Source organism: Erythrolamprus reginae, chromosome 2 (genome assembly GCF_031021105.1).
Source record: "Erythrolamprus reginae isolate rEryReg1 chromosome 2, rEryReg1.hap1, whole genome shotgun sequence".
Lineage (NCBI taxonomy): Eukaryota > Metazoa > Chordata > Lepidosauria > Squamata > Dipsadidae > Erythrolamprus > Erythrolamprus reginae.
In genome coordinates, this window is record NC_091951.1 from 169,936,627 (window position 1) to 169,956,995 (window position 20,369).

At 41.6% G+C, this 20,369-nt stretch overlaps 1 protein-coding gene across 1 annotated transcript in view; it reads right to left on the reverse strand.

Annotated features, from left to right (window-relative positions):
• Positions 1–9,594, reverse strand: part of ERBB3 (erb-b2 receptor tyrosine kinase 3) — a 140,069-nt gene extending 130,475 nt beyond the window's left edge. Inside the window, 1 exon segment of the mRNA XM_070740371.1 lies at positions 9,123–9,594. Within this exon segment, the coding sequence (XP_070596472.1) occupies positions 9,123–9,210 (88 nt within the window). The 5' untranslated portion in view covers positions 9,211–9,594.
• Positions 9,595–20,369: the final 10,775 nt, after the last annotated feature.

Below are 20,369 nucleotides of genomic sequence, written 5' to 3' on the forward strand. Positions count from 1 at the left end.
ACAGTAACATTTTAAGGTTTTGTACTGAACCCACAGGGTTCAGTGTGATAACAGATTGGGCAAGTAGCTCAATTTTCTTGAATTGCTATAAAAGTCCTGTTCTAGATAATGATTAAGATGAATAAAGCGTTTATGGGTAAAAACATACTATTTAATTATTTCCTATTTTAAAAATCATTAAGGATCATACTAAGGTACTAGAGAAGGAAGGAGAATAAAATAACCTATTAAGTATTCAATAAATAGTGGATAAGCCTACTACCCCCACTACACCCCACTCCCATGGGGGCAGCAACCCATTACTGCTTACCCTCCAATATCTCCTAAATTGTTTTGCCAGATCAATGTAAATCTAAGGAAGAAGCAGCATCCCTTGAAGCTACCCTGCAGCCTCGGACAGGACAGGTGTCAAACTCGATAGGGTCACAGTGGGCCAGATTGTGATGGTTTTTGCCTTTGTGGAGCCGGGGTGGGTGTGGCCTGTGTGGGCTGTATCCGGCCCGCGGGTCATCAGTTTGATCAGGCGTGGTCTAGGGGAAAAAGGGTAACATAAACCAGTGACACCGTAGACTGTGGGAGGGTTTTTTAGCCTTTGCCTTCCCTTTCCTGGTGCCATGAGGCTTGTCTCACTTGCTAATGTTGTGTGCATGTTTTTTAAATTATGGATTTTTAGTTTTAATTATTAGATTTGTATTCTACATTGTTGTTTTTCTATTACTGTTGTGAGCCGCCCTGAGTCTACGGAGAGGGGCGGCATACAAATTTAATTAATAAATTAAATAAATAAATAAATAATGGTGGGGACTGGAGTTGAGGGTTTGCCTGGGCTGGTGCATTTTGTTTTCTCAAGAGTTTGCTCTGAGCCCTGCTCCGAGTTTGATTGCAGGGTGACCTGCTGAGAAGCAATTAGGCGCAAACACAGCTGGGAGGAACTACCGGAATATAAGACGCACCTTAGTTTTTGGGGAGGAAAATAGGGAAGAATCTGCTTACCAGGTAGCGTCCTTAGTCTGGTCAACTTCAGCACATTATTTTATCCCCTGGTTAAGGGCTTAAAAAAATTATTCTGAGAGAAGGGGGTTGGACTTGATGACCTGCATGGTCCCCTTCAACTCTAACAATAAATAAACAAAAAAATAACAATGAAGGTTCAGTTGTCTTTCAGGTGCATCCCTACGTAAGATACAGTCATTGGGCAAGAACTTTGAAAAGGGGGACCTTTGTGGAGGTGCTGAGGTCTAGGAACAGAGCAGGGAATGGCTAGAAAAAAAGAAAGCAAACACAATCTTCCATCTTAAGAGTTGTGCTCCCTAAAGAGTGTTCTTTCTGGAATGGAAAAAAAAATACAACACACGTTGGAAGTGTGAACACAGAGAAGCTGATAAGTGGAAAGAGCAAGGCTGAGTGGAAGAGAGTGCTAAGGAGATGTTGGGACAGGACTTCAGGGGAGCCAAGATGGAGTTCATAACCTTCGGATCAAGATAGGATGTCCTTGGAGAAGATACATTTTTTTTAACCTAGAACAGAGGTCTCCAAACGTGGCTACTTTGTGACTTGGGGACCTTCAGATCCCAGAATTCCTTAGCCAGCATGGAGTTGAAGTCCACAAGACTGAAACTGCCAAGTTTGAAGGCCCCTGACCTAGAAGAATTAGAATGAGTCCAAGTAACAGGGAATTCATGGATCAGGTCAGGCTTTATAATTTAATGGGTATGACCAAACTTCTTATTTGAACTGGGTGGGACATTTTAAAAAATGCAGGTGCCTAGTGCAACTCAAAAGTGTTCCACTTTTACCTTAGTCCCAGGTTGATCATGTGCAGTGTATCATTTCTAGATATCATCTTCCCAAAGTAAACGTGGGTATGAAATCACATTCTGTGTTAAGCCTAAGGAAACATCAAGGCATTGGACCAGATTACCAACAGGACCATCTTCTGCCTGACATATGCCAGTGGCTGGTTAGGTCCCACAGAGTTGGCTTTCTCCAGGTCTCGTCAGCTAGACAATGTCACCTGCCAGGGCCTAGGGGAAGAGTCTTCTCTGTGGTGGCCCCGGCCCTATGGAATCAACTCCCTCCAGAGATTCGTACTGCCCCCACACTCTCCACCTTCTGCAAGGCTTTAAAGACCCATCTTTGCCGACAGGGCTGGGGCCACTAAGTTTAACATGCAGCCCCAGCCGACGGATGAATGTATATGTATGATTGGGTGAATGTGAGTGACTGGTTTTAAGAAGTTGGGGTTTTAGGATGTATTTAGATTTAGATTTCTAGATGTTTTGTATTTTTTTTTATAATGTGACCTGCCCTGAGTCCGAGAAGATGGGCGGCATAGAAGTCTATTAACTAACTAAATAAATAAACAAATTAGAATGATAATGTTTAATAGAGAGTTCTGAATAAAGTTGTTTTCTGTTCGTTCAAATGTCTGAAAGATACCAGGAAACTCATCCACGTGTATTTATCAAAATATTGTTTCAGGTGAAACTTCTTGTTATTGTTAAAGGAAAGTTTTTAGGTCATTGTGTGAGAGCAGAATTGTGAGTACAGGACTCTGAAAGCAGATTTGGTTTCTCCCTTGTCCCAGTTTGTCTTAAGCAGGTGTGTGTGTGTATGCTTTGAACTGGGCCTACTGGAGAAGGGGAGGACTCCTCCCTGTTGTTCCGACAGGCACTGTTTGTTTTTCTCTCCATTTGACAATCACTGTGGCATACAAGGGGAAAGCAATTAGCAGAGGTCAAGAATGTTGACACAAAACTGGTTCCAAGCAACCAGGGAAACCTGGCCTCTATTATAAACCGGGGAGAGGCGAGCAAGAGGGCTCATTAGTATAAACCCTGTTTGCAAAAACACAAACCAAGTTCACTGCACTTGTCCTCCAGCTGCCACCAAACTCCGCAGAAGAAGAGATCAGCTCATTAACCCAGGGAGAAAGAGAAGGAGAATTAGGAGGAGAAACAGGAAGGAAGGAAGGAAGGAAGGAAGGAAGGAAGGAAGGAAGGAAGGAAGGAAGGAAGGAAGGAAGGAAGGAGGAAAGAAGGAAGGGTGGAATCAGAGGAGGGAGGGAAAGAGAGTGGGAGTGAGGGAAGGAGGGAGGGAAGAAGAGTAAAATCAGAAGAAGAAGGAAGGAGGGAAGGAGGAAGGAAGGGTAAAATCAGAGGAAGAAGGAAGGAGGGAGGGAGGGTGAAATCAGAGGAAGGAGGGAGGAAGGGTAAAATCAGAGGAAGAAGGAAGGAGGGAGGGAGGGAGGGAGGGAGGGAGGGAGGAAGGAAGGGTGGAATCAGAGGAGGGAGGGAAAGAGGGTGGGAAGGAGGGAAGGAGGGAGGGGGGAAGAAGAGTAAAATCAGAAGAAGAAGGAAGGAGGGAGGGTGGGAGGAAGGAAGGGTAAAATCAGAGGAAGAAGGAAGGAGGGAGGGTGAAATCAGAGGAAGGAGGGAGGAAGGGAGGAAGGAAGGAAGGAAGGAAGGAAGGAAGGAAGGAAGGAAGGAAGGAAGGAAAGAAGGAAATTTAGCCAAGGAGGACTGGTGGGATTTTTGACAAATTAGGAAGATTTTACAAAGATACGGACACTGTCCAGTCTACTTCTGGAATGATTCTCATAACAAGCAAGCAGAAGAAGTTACGAAGAGGAGACGTAGACAACCACACTCTAATGCTGGCTACAGAAACAGGAACAGCCGAATTATAACTCCCCGCAGTAAAGGTACCTTCCCTTAAATGTGCAGCTGCCTCTCTATCTGATGACTCAATCTCTTATCTGTTTAAGGGGTGAATCGCTGATGCAGACGTGCGTCCCAGCACAAGGCAAAGATGTAGGTAAAAATGTCGCAGAAAATCAAGCTCTGCATCAAAATGAAAGAACAAATCAAGGGGAGGGAACACGTCTAGCTTTGTTTTTAATGAACACCTGTTTGCAGGGCTTTGACACGAAAACACATTTATGCCTTGGTATCACGGAATCTAATTCTAATTCATTCCAATGCATAGAATCCATCTTAAGGATTCTGTGCATTATTCCGGTGAAAAACAAATGTACCAGAAATCGTACTCATGGTCCAAACAACAAGCAAGGATCACATCATGATGAGCAAAATGCTTAGTAGAAAAGATGACTGATAGGGAAAACCACGTTCAAAAGTGCAGACACATTCACAGAAACCCACATGACACATATATATACAAGGTTTCGGGCACATTTTAAAAGGCCTGTGTATTCTTTACAAAGCACTTGAACTGGAGCAGAAATATTGTCTGATGGGGATAACTGGGCCCCGTTTCTAGATTTCCACTAATAAGGGATACAACTACAAAGACACAAAATGACAGAGATAACAAAAATAATGTTATCTCTGTAGTTTTGTGTCTTTGTGTTTTTTCTATTTCCATTCACTAGTTTTATTCTGCTTTGCATCTTATGTTATTGTTATTTTGTTACTTTGGAATGTGTAACTTATTTACCCATTAGGTATTTTACTGGGGAAAGTTAATCTTTTGTGGGGATACTTTTGTTTCTGTTCAATTTGAGCAAAATCAGCCCCTATCATTTCACCCCTCCTCATTTATACAGTGCTTTATCAGAAGAGGGTCTAATAGATTGGCCAGTGATGGCGAATGTATGGCACGGGTGCTACAGGTGGCACGCAGAGCCATATCTGCTGGCATGCGAGCTGTTGCCGTAAGCTCAGTTCTAATATGCGTGTGTGTGCCGGCCAGGTGATTTTTGGCTCACACAGAGGCTCTGGGGGGTGTTTTTGGCTTCCAGAGAGCCTCCTGGGGAATGGGGAAGGGTGTTTTTACCCTACCTTGGCTCCAGAGAAGTCTTTGAAGCCTGGGGAGGGCAAAACATGAGCCTACTTGGCCCACTAGAAGTTGAGAAACAGGCCATTTCCAGCCTCCAGAGAGCCACTGGGGGGTGAGAGAAGCTGTTTTCACCCTCCCCAGGCATTGAATTACGGGTGTGTGGGTACTCGCGCATGTGCGATAGCGCATTCTCACACTCTTTCGGCACCCGAGGGGAAAAAGGTTCGCCATCACTGAGATAGGCTATGTCCAGCTATGGAGATTCCCAATCATCCAGGTCATGGTTGCCCCAAAGGTACTGTACTTTTCCAAAACGCAACTGGACTTTCTTGGGGGGTTTCCCCCTAATGTTTCGCTTCTCATCCAAGAAACTCCTTCAATTCTAAAAAAATGTTAGGAAAAACCCCCAGGAAAGACCAATTGTCTTTTGTACAAGCAAATTTGGGACCGGCTGTGCCTGATACATGGACATGGTAGGACCACTCCAGCAAGCATCTGTTAGAAACCCCTTAAAGAAGCGATAAAGTACCATAATAGACCAGCACAACGCCATTAGCAAAGCAAATAAGAGTCCAGGACAACTCAAGCCATTGATGATGAATTGATGAAATTGATGCCAACAATTTCACTTCTCACTTCTCATCATCTCTCCTCGCCTGAGGTGTCCACAGTCAAAAAAGTCAACATGGTTGCCATGACAGGGCAAGCAAAGGGTCACATTAAAAAAAGCAACAGAGCTTGGAGGGCAGCATCCCTTCTAACTCAATCGTGCCCTACCGTCACTGCTGCCTCTTTGGCAGTTGGCTACTGGCAACCACCAAGTGACACCTTGTTTGTCGGTTGTGATTTAATGCATTGCTTTCCAGCTGAACGTGCACTTGGCAGTTTGCTAATCCATTAATCCCTAAATTAAGAAAGCAAAAACATCTCGGCCGACATTCCTGGGAGGATAACGTCCCTTCACTCCTCAGCAAAGGGAATCGTGAGATGGGGATAGATGAGTTTCGAAGGGAGCTGGATTCTGGAGAACCAGGCCCAGGACAAAGGACGAAGGCCCAGTGGCCACCCCCGCCACCCCAGCCCTCCCCTTCCTTCCTGGGGGCATTTTTGCAAGCGGAGAAATGTTCCAATCTGTCTGCAATGGAAGTCAGGCAGGGGCTAATCGGATGAATGCCTCCCAGATTTGCATCCTAATTAAACCTGAATGCTTGCAATTCCATTTCAGCTCACAAGGCTCCTAGCAGCTGGCTTCTCTGGACCCTCCTTTTTAAGAATGGTTGTTTTCTTTATTTCAGGCACCAGGAATGCGTCAAAGTAAAATAGACTTTCAAGTTCCCTCCTTTAGAGAGGAGGAGACATAAAGCATCCTTCTGAGAGCCTGGTCTTGGTTTGAGAATTAAAGTTTTGCTGCTCGGAGGCAGAGTAGCCAAGGATAGCTGCCCCTCTTTAATACTTCGTTCCCAAAGTCACTCAGATATTCTGGCACTCTTCCCTTTCTCTAGCAGCAGGGAGACACAGGTAATCTTTGTTTGGGTACCAACTCACTTAGCAACTTTTCATAGTTACGACAGTGATGGGAAAAAAAGTAACTTCGCAACCAATTCTTGCATTCAGAACCCTGACAGATCTGTAAAGCAAAGGAAAGCTGACGTAGTAGGATCATCAGCACAGCTGCAGTTTCACTTAGCAACTTCTTCGTTTAACGCCTGAGTTGCCATTCCAATTGTGGTCGCTAAATGAGGACCATCTGTACCTAACCCCCCCCCTCAAAGTCTTGATGATGTATTCTTGTCCCACATGGACTTTCTAACCCAAACACCCAAGATCATGAACCCTCTCAGCCAGGATCTCATTCTACCAAAGGCAGAGGTCTTTGAGAGAGGTTGGGATGGGTTTTTTTCTGCCATAATTCCTTCATTGTAAGGAAAGTTATTTTCTCTTTGGTTTTGGTTATTTTCTGTGCCTTTTTGGAAGGAAAAACTGGATTTTGGGTCATCTTAAAGGTAGATGTTATACATTTTCGCTTTGTTGGTGATTTAAGTGTAATTTGTTATGGCTGTGCAATTATTTCATTCAGAGATTTGGATCTGAAGAGCATTTAATTAAAACAACGATTTGATATTTTTCTTTTCTTCAAATCAGGTTCCAAACAGTTTGAACCATCAAATTGGATCAGACATCCATTTGGGAAAATTCTGGGCCATTTGAGAAACTGGCATATTATGTACAAACATGTTTTTCCAAAGCCCAGGCAAGGATCAAATTGATTTTCTAAATCAGTTCCAAAATCTGGTAATCCAATGGATCTGACTTTCTTGGCTTAGTTCTGAAATCCTCATCAGTAGGAGACTGACTGTTGAAGCCAGGTTATCATTTTGAAGGAACCATCTATAAATTTGGAAATGTAGATTGAGACAATAAGGAGGGTCACGATGGCTGAAAATGATGGAATCATGCCTTAAGTGCCCAGAGGGAGCAAGACATTCAAAAGGAGGAGAGTGACTTCTTGTGTCTTTACCTCCAGAATCTAAGAAGGGCACCTATGAAGTTGTACAATGTCTAGAAGGCTTGATTAACCTTTTGAATGGTATCTGTTTAAACCATCTCCCCCTCCTACTGACGGTTGGTGTAAGAAGCCATAAAACAAGACCCAGTGGACTTAGGCCCTTCCGCAAATCAAATCTTTTTCCTCTCTTCATGGTGTCTGTTTATTTTATTCTTATCACTGGCACCTTCCTCCCCAACGCACAGACAGGCTGAGTCAGGGTTTGCAAAATAAGTTTTCCCTCTCCTTTCGGGTGGTGCAACTTAGCAGGGGATGATGGGAAAGCTGAAAGTTTCTAAGAGGTCCTCAGACAAGGAAATGTGGCTTAATGAAGCCTCTTCTGCATAATCTGTGCACAGGCAGTGTATAAGGAGGTTGGTTGAAAGTCCACCACATGTCTTCCTCCAAGCATTTCTTAAATTGGAATATGTCTGTCTATCTGTCTGTCTATGTTATTTATCATATTTATTTATTTGCATTTAAATATATTTATTTGTATTTAAATTTTTGTATTTATTTGTTTGTTGGTTGGTTGGTTTGTTGGTTTGACTTCTATGCCTCCCAATCCCAATGGGACTAATTTTATTGTGACATGTAAATTTTTGTCTTTATTTTTGTTATGTTTTTTTATGTGTTGTCTGGAAAACAAGCTTATTCAGGATAACAGTAACAGTGCTGAACAAACATTTAATCTATTAAAAAAAAAGTTCGTTCAAAATCACTTGTCAACCGGACTTTACACTCTTAATCTCAGTTGATCTGACAATGGTAACCCATCGAGATCCGGCCCTAAATGGGTTTCATTGTTTTATTGACATTGTTTTTAAACTGTTTTCTAGGTTTTCAGTATTATTTGGATGTTCCTTGGGCGGCATAAAAAAAGTGAACCAATAAATAAATAATAAATAGTTGCACAGTGTGAGCGGTTTTCGGTTATTGAAGTGATAACGTGATCCGATCAGGAAGAGTGGTCGCTCTCTGTGCATGCTCTGAGGCACTAATGAATTTTTAGCTCAATTTTTAGCGCTAGAAAACCCGCCGGGGTTTTTCACCGCTTTTGACTTAATAATAATTAATAATAATTTATTAGATTTGTATGCCGCCCCTCTCCGAATAACACTCCCCACCCGCCCACCCACTCCGGGTAAAGCAAAGGGCCGCAGAGCCCAGCCCTTCGCCGCCTTTTTTCACGCCGAGAACGATTCAGGCGACGAAGCCGGCGAAACCACATTTCCCGAATTCCTTCCAGTTTCACCTTTCCCTTCGCGGGAATTGGTTCTCCGCGTCGCCTCCTCACGAAGCCCGTCAGCCGGCGAACTAGAGCTTCCCAAAAGTTCCAAAAAACCCCAAACTGAACTCAAACCGAATCTCAACTCAACCCAAACCATTCCCCGTTCCCTCATGACGGGAAAGCCCGGCGCGAAGTGTGTGTGTGTGTGTGTATGTGTGTGGAGGGGGTTGTTGTTGTCCGGGTGAGGAAGACAAACAGGTTTTGCCTCACGGCGTCGGCGCGCAGGTTCAAAGGCGTCGGTCGGTCGGCGAGGCGAAACTCTCGCTCGGGTCCCTTTCCCAACCGCGGACAAAACACCCGAAAACTTTCATTCCCGATCGTGGGGCGGGGGGAATCCGATCCCCAACACGCCCACGGCTACCGATCCTGTTTAGGGCTAAACAGATCCTCGATCGCCTCGGTGTTTTTTGTTAATAAAAAGCCATTTACGATCCGCGCGATCCCGCTCACGGCCACCCGAGGCCGCGGAGCGCAAAGTTGGCTTACCTGCTTGAGAACCCGCCGAGCGGACGCTCCACCAGAGGAACAGCAGCGTTAGCGCGGGCAGGCAGCTCCGGATCGGGCGCTTCTTCATGGTTCGGGTTGGTGGTGGTTGCGAACTTGGAGGGAAATCAGAGAGAGGAGCCCGTTTCTCCCCGGCGGCGCGCGCGAGGAGATCCCGGGCTACAGCATTCCGCTTTGGGAACGGGGAAAGACGCGAGCCGGAGGAGAAGCACCTGATCCAAGATCCCAAGTTTGGCTTTAGACGGGATCGAGTGGGGAGGGGGAGGCGATCACTTGCTCCTTTCCTGCTTCATGGGAATCTTCGGAGGCGAATCCCTCTCCGCCGACGCCTCTTTTTCAGTTGTTGTTGTTTTTTTCGTCCCTCTCTCCAAAGTGGCTAATTTCCCCCCACCTCCTCTACCGGAGCCACGAACTCCGGCTCCGTAAGCGCTTTGATCTATTTTTTTTTACTCACGGGCACAACTCACAAATTACACACACTTCATTGAGGAGAAGCTCGGGCCTCATTGGTCGGGGCTGCGCCGCGCTCCGGCCAATCAGAGGACGAGCCAGAGAACTCCGGAACGAGGCAAGGAAAAGCGGAGGTTTGTTTTGAGAGAGAGAAAGCGCGCGCGAGAGAGTGAGTGTGAGAGAGAGAATAAAATCGACGCCCGGTTTAGCAGCTTGCTTGGAGCGTCGCCTGGCCGTCTCTGTCCCGACAGAAATTAAGAAGGCATCGGTTCAGCAGTCACTGGTCCCTTTTTTCCTTTTAAGTTTTTTTTGTTTTCCCACAAAACGTACCACACACATCCATACATATACCGTATTATCAAGACACCCATAGTTATATATACTGTACTGTATATCCAAAATATCCACCATAGTTTTATATATATATATATATCAAGAATCATGAGGTACGACACTTAATGATTGTCATAGGGGTCAAATAAGCAATGAGGAAACAATATTGATAAAAAATCTTAGGATACAAGCAACAAGTTACAGTCATACAGTCATAAGTGGGAGGAGATGGGTGATAGGAATGATCAGAAAAAAATAGCAGTAATAGTAATGCAGACTTAGTAAATAGCTTGACAGTGTTGAGGGAATTATTTGTTTAGCAGTGATGGCGTTCTTGTGTCTTGATGTAAAGTGCTCTATAGCTCGTTTTGAGGGTAGGAGTTGAAACAATTTATGTCCAAGATGCGAGGGGTCAGTAAATACAGTATTTTCACAGCCCTTTTTTTGACTTACAGTATACAGGTCCTCAATGAAAGGCAGGTGGGCAACAATTGTTTTTTCTGCAGTTCTGATTATCCTCTGAAGTCTGTGTTGGTCTTGTTGGGTTGCAGAACCAAACCAGACAGTTATACAGTTGTAGATGACAGACTCAATGATTCCTCTGTAGAGCTGTATCAGCAACTCCTCTTCCTCCCTCTTATCCTCCCTTGAGTACATCTAATCATAATAATCCACTTTATGGTTAGCAGACTAGCAATTCAGAAACCCTAACTTCATTCCATCACCTGGGCTATTTCTTAAACTTATCATTCCCTGTATCTATATTTATATGTTTAGTATGTTTTTCTGGGTATATCTACTATTGTTCTAATGCTGCCTCCTTCCTCTCATTTTTGTTGCTTGATTCCTTAAGTTGGATAGCCTCGGACAGGACAAAGGTTAAATAAAAGTGATTTTTGTCACGCTGGATGGTTTCGTTCATGGGCCCACCTTCAAAATGAATTCTTCGTCATGAATGACTTAAAAGTGTATTTTATGGTCCCACTTGCATCTTTTTCTATCAGCACACTTGGACTTCAACCAAATTAATGTCTAACATCTGTCCCCATAAACTCTTTTATCACGTTTACCAAAGTTAATCTGATTTGCATTACTGTAACCCCAAAAGTTGGGTCAACAGTATTTCTTAGGCTAACATTTGGTATCTTATTTTGAATTCTACCCTAATGTAGCCTAATTCAGATACATGATGCTCTGAAAAAGGCCCCCAAAGCTAGGAAAGCTAGAAGGAAAAAACAGATAGATGGCCAGCTGTAAGGTGGTTGGACTCAGTTACAATGACAATGGGTGTGTCATTGGAAGACCAGACTGACAGTAATGCAAAAAATCTATGTGATCGCTAGGAATCAATATGGAATTGATGGCCCTTAATCCACATTTGGTGGACTAGCTCATTGTAGTCCAGTGTATCATGAGATCACAATCATAGGGTAACCATCATCACTTCCACTTGCTAGGGGAGATCCAGGTACAAATCCCTACTTAGGCATACAAAGTTCATCAAAAGATTTTAGGTAGCTTCCTATCTCAGTTTCACCTGACCTGCCTTACTGAAAGAATATATGGAAAATAATGTGTTTATTGAACAAGCCTCCAAAAGGGAAGATAGGAAGAAGCAGAAGTTTGAACATATTAGAAGAAACATAGCAAGCTACTTTCTACAAATTAGTAATCCATTTTAGCTCCATGTTGTCTGTAGGGTTGAACAGAGGTTCTTGGGACTTCAGGCAGGATTTCATACCAAGATTTCTAGCACCTTGAAGATTGCTAGAGATTGGACCTGGGACTTTCTTCATACTACCCACAAGGAAATAGAATCTGAACTAGTGAAGGGCATTTAGACCAGCCTTGTCTACATGTAATCTAGGCATAGTTCCCTCTAAGCTGAGCAGTGAGCAATGGCTCACTTAAAAATCATCATCAACTCAGAGTTTTTCAAACCTGCCCAGAAGCCGAGAGGGAAAGAGTGAGAGGGAAAGAGTGCCGCCCAGTCCCGAAGGGACTGCCGCTCAGACACTATACTTTTCCGCCCACCCCCCCAAAAAATTAGAGGGAACACTGAATCTAGGAATCAGAAATGTTGACTTTTGAGCAGATTATCTCATTCACAATTATGGATTTGATCAAATACTTCAGTAGTCCATCTGCTCCTTGCCATGAGGATGGAGTTGAGTAGGAATCTGAGGAAGTCAGCAACAGAGTTGTTGAGTGTGAAAATACATTATTTCTGTTTCCCTCAACTATTGTGGTGCTCCATTTCAGCTAGTTGACCTTTTATCTGGCAAATTTGGGGCCCGTTTTGCTCAGGGTTCCACCCTTTTGGGGAAAATAGCCAATTAAATGTAGCCAATTTTCCCTCTATTTTCTCCCGGGCTCTCACAAACTTTCAGAATTCTGGCATCCTGGCAAGTGGGCTGGAATTGTGCCTCGTTTTTATAAAATCACAAGATCTTTGGCTAGAGGATACAGCCAGGAGAGTGTCCCCATTGGCAAGGTCATAACACATGATGCAGAGATGATGGCAGAGATTCAGGAGTGGGCGCCCTGAACAATGGCCGCACTCAAAGGCGAGTGGGAGGAAATGAGATCAGTGTATCCAGAGAAGGAAAGCAATGTTCACTGTTATGTCCTGAAGAAGTTGGGAAGTTTTCACTCCAGTCGGACAGGGAAGTAAAGTAGGAAAATTCTGATAGGTTCCCTGCTGGATTGGCTCCCTATTTAAATCCCCTGCCTTTTGTATATGGTGCTGGAAGTTACTCCCTGTAAACAAATAAGGAGCTGAAGTCACTCCAGCAGTCTCCTGTCTCTTCAGTATTGGAACTCAACATTCACACTTAACTACGGGTAAGTGGCTAAGGACTCCACACCACAAAAGAGATTAAGGTTCACCTGACTTTGATACAACATTTTGCTGAAAAGACTCTTGACAAATAATAAAAGTCACACAAGACAGGCAGATCTACGGGTTTATGGAGAGGGGCGGCATACAAATCTAATAAACAAACAAACAAATAAATAAGATCATCTAAGGAAGATGCAGATTTGCAGAGTATTGTTTTTAATGCTTCAAACCACCCAAGTGAGGTGTTTTGAAGTTAAATCCAACTCATTTTACAGCTTGTAAACTCCCCAAATTGTTTCCAAGCATCATAACGACTAAATCACCCAGAAATTAAATGTTGTTTGTGGCTGCCCAACGATTAGGAACAGAATTTGTTTATTTATTCTTTTCTGCACCCAAAATTGAAACATGGAACTGACACCAGACCCCAGTATTTTATTTATTTATTTATTTATTTGTTTGTTTGTTTGTTTGTTTGTTTGTTTATTTATTTATTTATTTATTTATTTATTTATTTATTTATTTATTTATTAGATTTGTATGCCGCCCCTCTCCTTAGACTCGGGGCGGCTAACAACAATAATAAAAACAGCATATAACAAATCTAATATTTAAATTACTAAAAACCCTTATTAAAAACCAAACATACACAGTAGCTATCAGAAGTAGGGACAAAATTTAAAGAAGAAATAGAGTGTAGAGTGCCCCAGTCAGTTGGTAATTCAGCTTTATTGACATAGTGAAACTTATCAAAGACAAAATCCCCCATTGCATATAAGAGCTACAACTAGAATGGAATGGAATAGAGAATTCTTAATTGGCCTTATGTAATTGGACACACAAGGAATTTGTCTTTGGTACATATGCTCTCAGTGTACATAAAAGAAAAGATACAGTACATTTGTCAAGAATCATGAGGTACAACACAACGATTGCCATACAGTACAAATAAGCAATCAGGAAACAATATAAATTGTAAGGATACAAGCAACAAGTTAAAATCATCCAGTCATAAGTGGGAGAAGATGGGTGATAGGAACAATGAGAAGACTAATAGTAATTGAAGTATATATAGTAATGCAGCCTTAGTGAATAGTTTGACAGTGGTGAGGGAATTATTTGTTTAGCAGAGATATGGCGTTCAGGAAAAAACTGTTCATGTGTTTAGTTGTCTTGATGTACAGTGCTCTATAACATCGTTTTGAAGGTAGGAGTTGAAACAATTTATGTCCAGATGCGAGGGGTCAGTAAATATTTTCACAGCCCTCTTTTTGACTCGTGCAGTATATAAGTCCTCGATGGAAGGTGGGTTGGCAGCAATTGTTTTTTCTGCAGTTCTGATTATCCTCTGAAGTCTGTGTCGGTCTTGTTGGGTTGCAGAACCAAACCAGTCAGTTATAGAGGTGCAGATGACAGATTCAATCATTCCTCTATAGAACTGTATCAGCAGCTCCTTGGGCACTTTGACCTTCCTGAGTTAAGTGACCATTTTAGGTCTTGAGATATGATAGAACCTAGAAATTTGAAGGTCTCTACTGTTGATACTGCATTGTCTAGTATTGTAGAAGGTTTCTCCTAAAGTCAACCACAATTTCTACAGTTTTGAGCGTGTTTAGTTCCAGATTGTCCCAGAGACCATTTAGCACATCATGAGGCTAGTTACAGAGATGCAGATGACAGATTTAATCATTCCTCTATAGAACTGTATCAGCAGCTCCGTGGGCTTCCTGGGGATGGAGGGGGGGGGGGGGTCGCTGTGCTAATTGTACAGTTATCTGATTTGATTTTTGCCTAACTTCACCTGCTGCTTCCTGTCTGTTAGGAAACTTGTGATCCACTTACAAGTGTGTTCAGGTATCACTAGCTGATTTAGTTTAATGAGAAGAATGTCTGGTATGATGGTATTGATTGCTGAACTAAATATGCCAATGCTTCTGCTTAAAACCCCGCTTATAATCAACTTCACTTTCAATCACAGTGAAAGCAGAAGCATAACCAATTTTAGGATATGCCACAAATCCAGCGTGCCCCCAGTTAACTTATTATCAGCCTCAAGCCCAAGATACCACAGTCAAAATCCAATCAAGTTCAATCCTTTCCTTGCTTCTGCTTAATGGACAGAATCTTGCCAGACACAAGCTATAAACTTCTAATTTACTAGATCTACCCTGAAAATTCTGGAATGTGGCTTCAATGAACCTCTTTCCTCTCCCCATCCAGCTCTGGGCAGCATAGTTTCTTGATCTGAGCCTCTCTCTGGGAAAGTTCTGTGTTGCCAAAAATCTCCCTCACTTCTCCTCCAGGTGAGGAGTTTTTGCAGGGGTGACCTCAAGGTGTGGTCAAAAGATGGTGGTAGCCATGGGCCAGTTGAACCTCTCCATTTTCTATCAGTGTCACTTCAAAAAGTAGGCGAAGCTTTAACCTCACTGATGCAGCCACTTTGCTTCGACTTTTTTGACCATGCCTCAGGGATACCCCATGAGTTCTTCAACAGGCACAATAGAAACAGTTCTGAATTGTATTTACATTAATTCCTGGATTAAAGCAGTTTCCAAGTATGGCCTAGAATTAATGCAGGGGGACTCAACGCCCTTCCCACTTGGTTCAGAAACGAACCACTGTATAACTGTCAGTCAATTCTGTATCTCTAGGCATGGCTGAGTTTCAAAGCCAGAATTCTCTCCACCCTGCCCAAAAGGTGAATCACACCGGAAATAGGTGGCAGCAAAAAAGATCATTATTTTTTTTAACTACTTAGAGCCCTTGGCTGAGTCTTGACCTAGAAGCCAATTCAGCAAGCTTTAGGCAAACCTTAGTAAACAACAAGGAACCTCTTTGTATTTCCTACTCAGGTCTTCCTAAGTTCTTGTATTCATCTATTTCTAGGTGGTTTTAATCCTTTATATTGAGACTGTATCCAGTTTGCCCCCAAATGACTGATTCTTCTCCTGTAGAGTTTTCCCCACCCGCCTTTTATTCTGAATCAAAACAGAAACACATCCTCAGTCAGAATTAAACAACTCAGAATATTATGATACTTGGAATGGATGGTATAATTGGATGGAAAACAAATTTTAAAATATGTGGTACAGTGTGAAAGAACATATGAAAATTAGAATTGTGGAAATATGAATAATACATGTAAATATACTGTAAATATAAATAATAATAGTAGATTATAGAATGGATATAATATAAGATCTGTATTGATATGTATAAAATTGTGGCTTTTTAAAAATCAAACATTGAATAAATAGGGTTTTTTTTAAAAAAAAAACACATCCTCAGGCATGACAAATAGTTACTTTAGCCGCCCCGAGTCTTCGGAGAGGAGCAGCATACAAATCTAATAAATTGAATTGAACTGAATACTTTAACCACAAAATAAATATCAGTATTTGAGAAGAAAAGGGAAACCAGAAAAGTGGAACTCGCAAATGTGCTTTTTCAGGAGGTAACAAGATTGTTTTGGTTTTTTTCCTCTGAAAGCTTTTCACTTCTCATCCAAGAAGCTTCTTCAGCTCCGACAGAATAGTGGGGAATGGAAGGATTTATATTCCTTGCAGACAACCGGTCATTTGCATCATTTTAGGGGTCATTGAAACACTTGGAGATTTATCTGTGTCCTCCAATCCCCAGGTGCTTCAATGACCCTCAAAAAGGATGCAAATGACCAGCTGTCTGCAAGGAATATAAATCCTTCCACTGCCTGCCATCCAGCCAGAACCAAAGAAGCTTCTTGCATGAGAAGCAAAATGTCTTCAAAGAAAAGACAGGGAAGTCCAGTGGCCTCATGAAAAAGCATCTTTAGCACAGCCATGAACTGAGAATCTCTACAGACTTTTAGAAAGGTGGATGAAGTACACACTGCAGTTGCCATTTGGCGCCCCCTTGTGGCTGAAAGTGCAGACTATGTTGGGGGAAAATTGCAACTGATATAGAATAGAATAGAATTTTATTGGCCAAGTGTGATTGGACACACAAGGAATTTGTCTTGATGCACATGATCTCAATGTACATAAAAGAAAAGATACGTTTGTCAAGAATCATAAGGTACAACACTTAATGATAGTCCCAGTATAAATAAGCAGTCAAATAATATTAGAAACCAGTCAATATAAATTGTAAGGATACAAGCAACAAAGTTATAGTATACAGTCATTTGTGGGAGAAGATGGGTGGTGGGAATGATGAGAAGATTAATAGTAGGGCAGACTTAGTAAATAGTTTGATAGTGTTGAGGGAATTATTTGTTTAACAGAGTGATGGCATTCTATCAACTGTAATGAAAAAATATAATTGTATCAAGTTTACTCATTCCTAACAAATAATACCTGAATTATACCTAGGTTACTTCAATTTTTATATTTTTAAGTGCAGCTGTGTAAAATATGCAAAAGGAATAATGTTAACTTTGCTCCATCTTTGCTATGTGGAAGTAGTTATTTTTTTTAGAATATTTATGGACCCCTCCTTCCATTTTAATTTGTGTACATTGGGTATTGTTGAAACAATTCTCAATTGATTTTTTGTCATAATTTTTATTGATTTTCTTGTTTTTACAATTCTCAATTGATTTTTATCCCTTGCCCCCTGCTTGATCAATTTCAATATATATGTTGAGAGGCAAAAGGAAGCATTAAACTCCTCCCATATTTGGGTATGCCAGGGTGATTCGACAGAAATACACACACACACACACACATATATATATACATGTACTGTACATGTACATATGCATATATATATATACACACACATATACACAAATACATATATACATATATAGAAATAGACACAAGAACAGTTTTTTCCCGAACTCCATCACTCTACTAAACAAATAATTCCCTCAACACAGTCAGACTTTTTACTAAATCTGCATTTCTATTTCTACTAACTTTTCTCATCATTCCTAACATCCTTTTCCTCCCACTTAGAACTGTATGACTGTAACTTGTTGCTTGTATCCTAAGATTTTTATTAATATTGTTTCTTCATTGTTTATTTGACCCCCATGACAATCATTAAGTGTTGTACCACATGATTCTTGACAAATGTATATTTTTCTTTAATGTACACTGAGAGCATATGCACCAAGACAAATTCCTTGTGTCACACTTGGCCAATAAAATTCTATTCTATTCTATTCTATTCTATTCTATTCTATTCATTCATTCATACATACATACATACATACATACATACATACATACATACAAAACGTTTTTAGTTTTGAGATTTATACATATGCATGTTTGTGTGTATGTGTATGTATATACACATACACACAAACATGCATACATATATATAAATCTCAAAACTAAAAACGTGGGAAAGCATATAACATTAAAGATCTGCAATGAATAATTGTGTCAGAAATACATAAGATAATTGAAACTCTTTACATACCAAGGTGGAGATGTGACAGAGAAATAAGGAGATTCCCCCAAATTAAGTAAATTATCCATAGCTTTTGAGGAAAATGTGTGATAGATACATACACCTGAATCTACTTTTTCTGGAAGAGATTTTGCAGAACTGGGGCAAGTAATAGTGACCAAGCTGAGTTTTGGGACCTTGTTCACCAATAACAAATGTAAAATCTTCAGCCCTCATGTTACACTATGAAGAATATTTAGATATTCAATATGCTTCTTTGCTCATCTAATCCTAGGAGTGGCCCGCATGTTAAAGGACTGGAATATTTTCATTTCAGAAGTCACTGGCTCTGAGTGGAACTCAACACAATTGAGTTCACAACAGATTTAAACTTAATATTAACCGCTCCAAACTTGACAGTAAAAAATATGACTTCAGTAACTGAGTTGTCAAAGCATGGAACTCATTACCGGACTCCATAGTGTCATCCCCAAACCCCCAACACTTTACCCTTAGATTATCCACGGTTGACCTATCCAGATTCCTAAGAGGTCAGTAAGGGGCGAGTACTAGTGCAAAAGTGCCTTCCTTCCCCTGTCCTATTGCTCTCCTATATCTCTTATACCTTTCTTCTATTCCTATATCTCTTCTTCTATTCTTTCATTGATATGTTCTATTACTATATCTTCTTTTCTATTATTTCTTAGATATATTTTACTTTCTTAGATATATTTTACTAACCTTCATCATGTATTTTACTATGTGTATATAGATATATACCCACTAAAACCCTCATTGTGTATTGGACAAAATGAATAAAATAAAAATAAATAAACAATCTGGCAGGTCAAAAGACTGTAAACGTAAGCATTATGTACAGTAGTAGATACCTCAAGTTAACTCTAATGGCATTTTTGTTTGCATGATAGACCCGTGTTTCACCGATGGGCTCAGATTGAACCAAGGCTCTCTTTGACCTTAAGAACGAGAATCATATTGTCATCCTGTCTGAGATCATCTGTTTATGTGAGAAGCCGAAACAGATCTGATACAAGCTGAAGCAATAACATTCAAGTAAGATGCTCCCTAAGCAAAAGGACGTAACATAGACTCTGTCCACCACCCTTATTTCGGCAAGGCAAATTGGTGCTGTAGCATAAACCATTCAGGATGTCAACAAGTCAGCTCATGATAAAGCAGAGTCCTTCCTCCCTACTGTCGCGGCCAGGTGTATGATTCACAGACTTCTGCAGCAGGTATTTGTCTGACAAACATCCACTGAGCAGTAGTTCCTGCTCTGCTACTTCAGAAGGGTGTCTAGTGTTCCAGAATATGGAGTACCTTTTCAGAGGCTCCAAGAATGGGCTTTTCTTTAGATTGCTGTATATGTCGTATTTGTTAGCATCATAAAAGGAGGCCAGATGTATGTGCTCCTCCCTCAGAAATGTAGTCTGGATTATTCATCAGTTGCATGAATGAATATGTGTTAAATCCAGAGAAGCATCTCATGTTGGGCAGTGAAAAATAGTTTCCCCGTTCCTACTGAAGATCTCTGAAAGTAACCTCAATTCTGAAATCAAAGAAATTATTCCACAGAGCAACCCCTTCGAAGATGGGCAGGTGGTGGAGGAGGGCAAGACTGCTGCAATTCACATATAGAAACATAGAAACATAGAAGACTGGCGGCAGAAAAAGACCTCATGATCCATCTAGTCTGCCCTTATACTATTTTTTGTATTTTATCTTAGGATGGATATACAGTGATACCTTGTCTTACAAACTTAATTGGTTCCGGGACAAGGTTCTTAAGGTGAAAAGTTTGTAAGATGAAACAATGTCTCCCATAGAAATCAATGGAAAAGCGTTTAATGCGTGCAAGCCCAAAATTCACCTCTTTTGCCAGCCAAAGCCTCCTGCCGCACGAATCCCAGCGACCGGTTAGGTCCCACAGAGTTGGCCTTCTCCGGGTCCCGTCGACTAAACAATGTCGTCTGGCGGGACCCAGGGGAAGAGCCTTCTCTGTGGGGGCCCCGACCCTCTGGAACCAGCTCCCCCCTGAGATTAGGATTGCCCCCACCCTCCCTGCCTTTCGTAAACTCCTTAAGACCCACCTTTGCCGTCAGGCATGGGGGAACTAAAACACCTCCCCCTTGCCCATGTTGTTTTGTTGATCGATTGACTGTGTGCCTGTTTTTTATATATACTGTTTTTTATGAGATTATTAA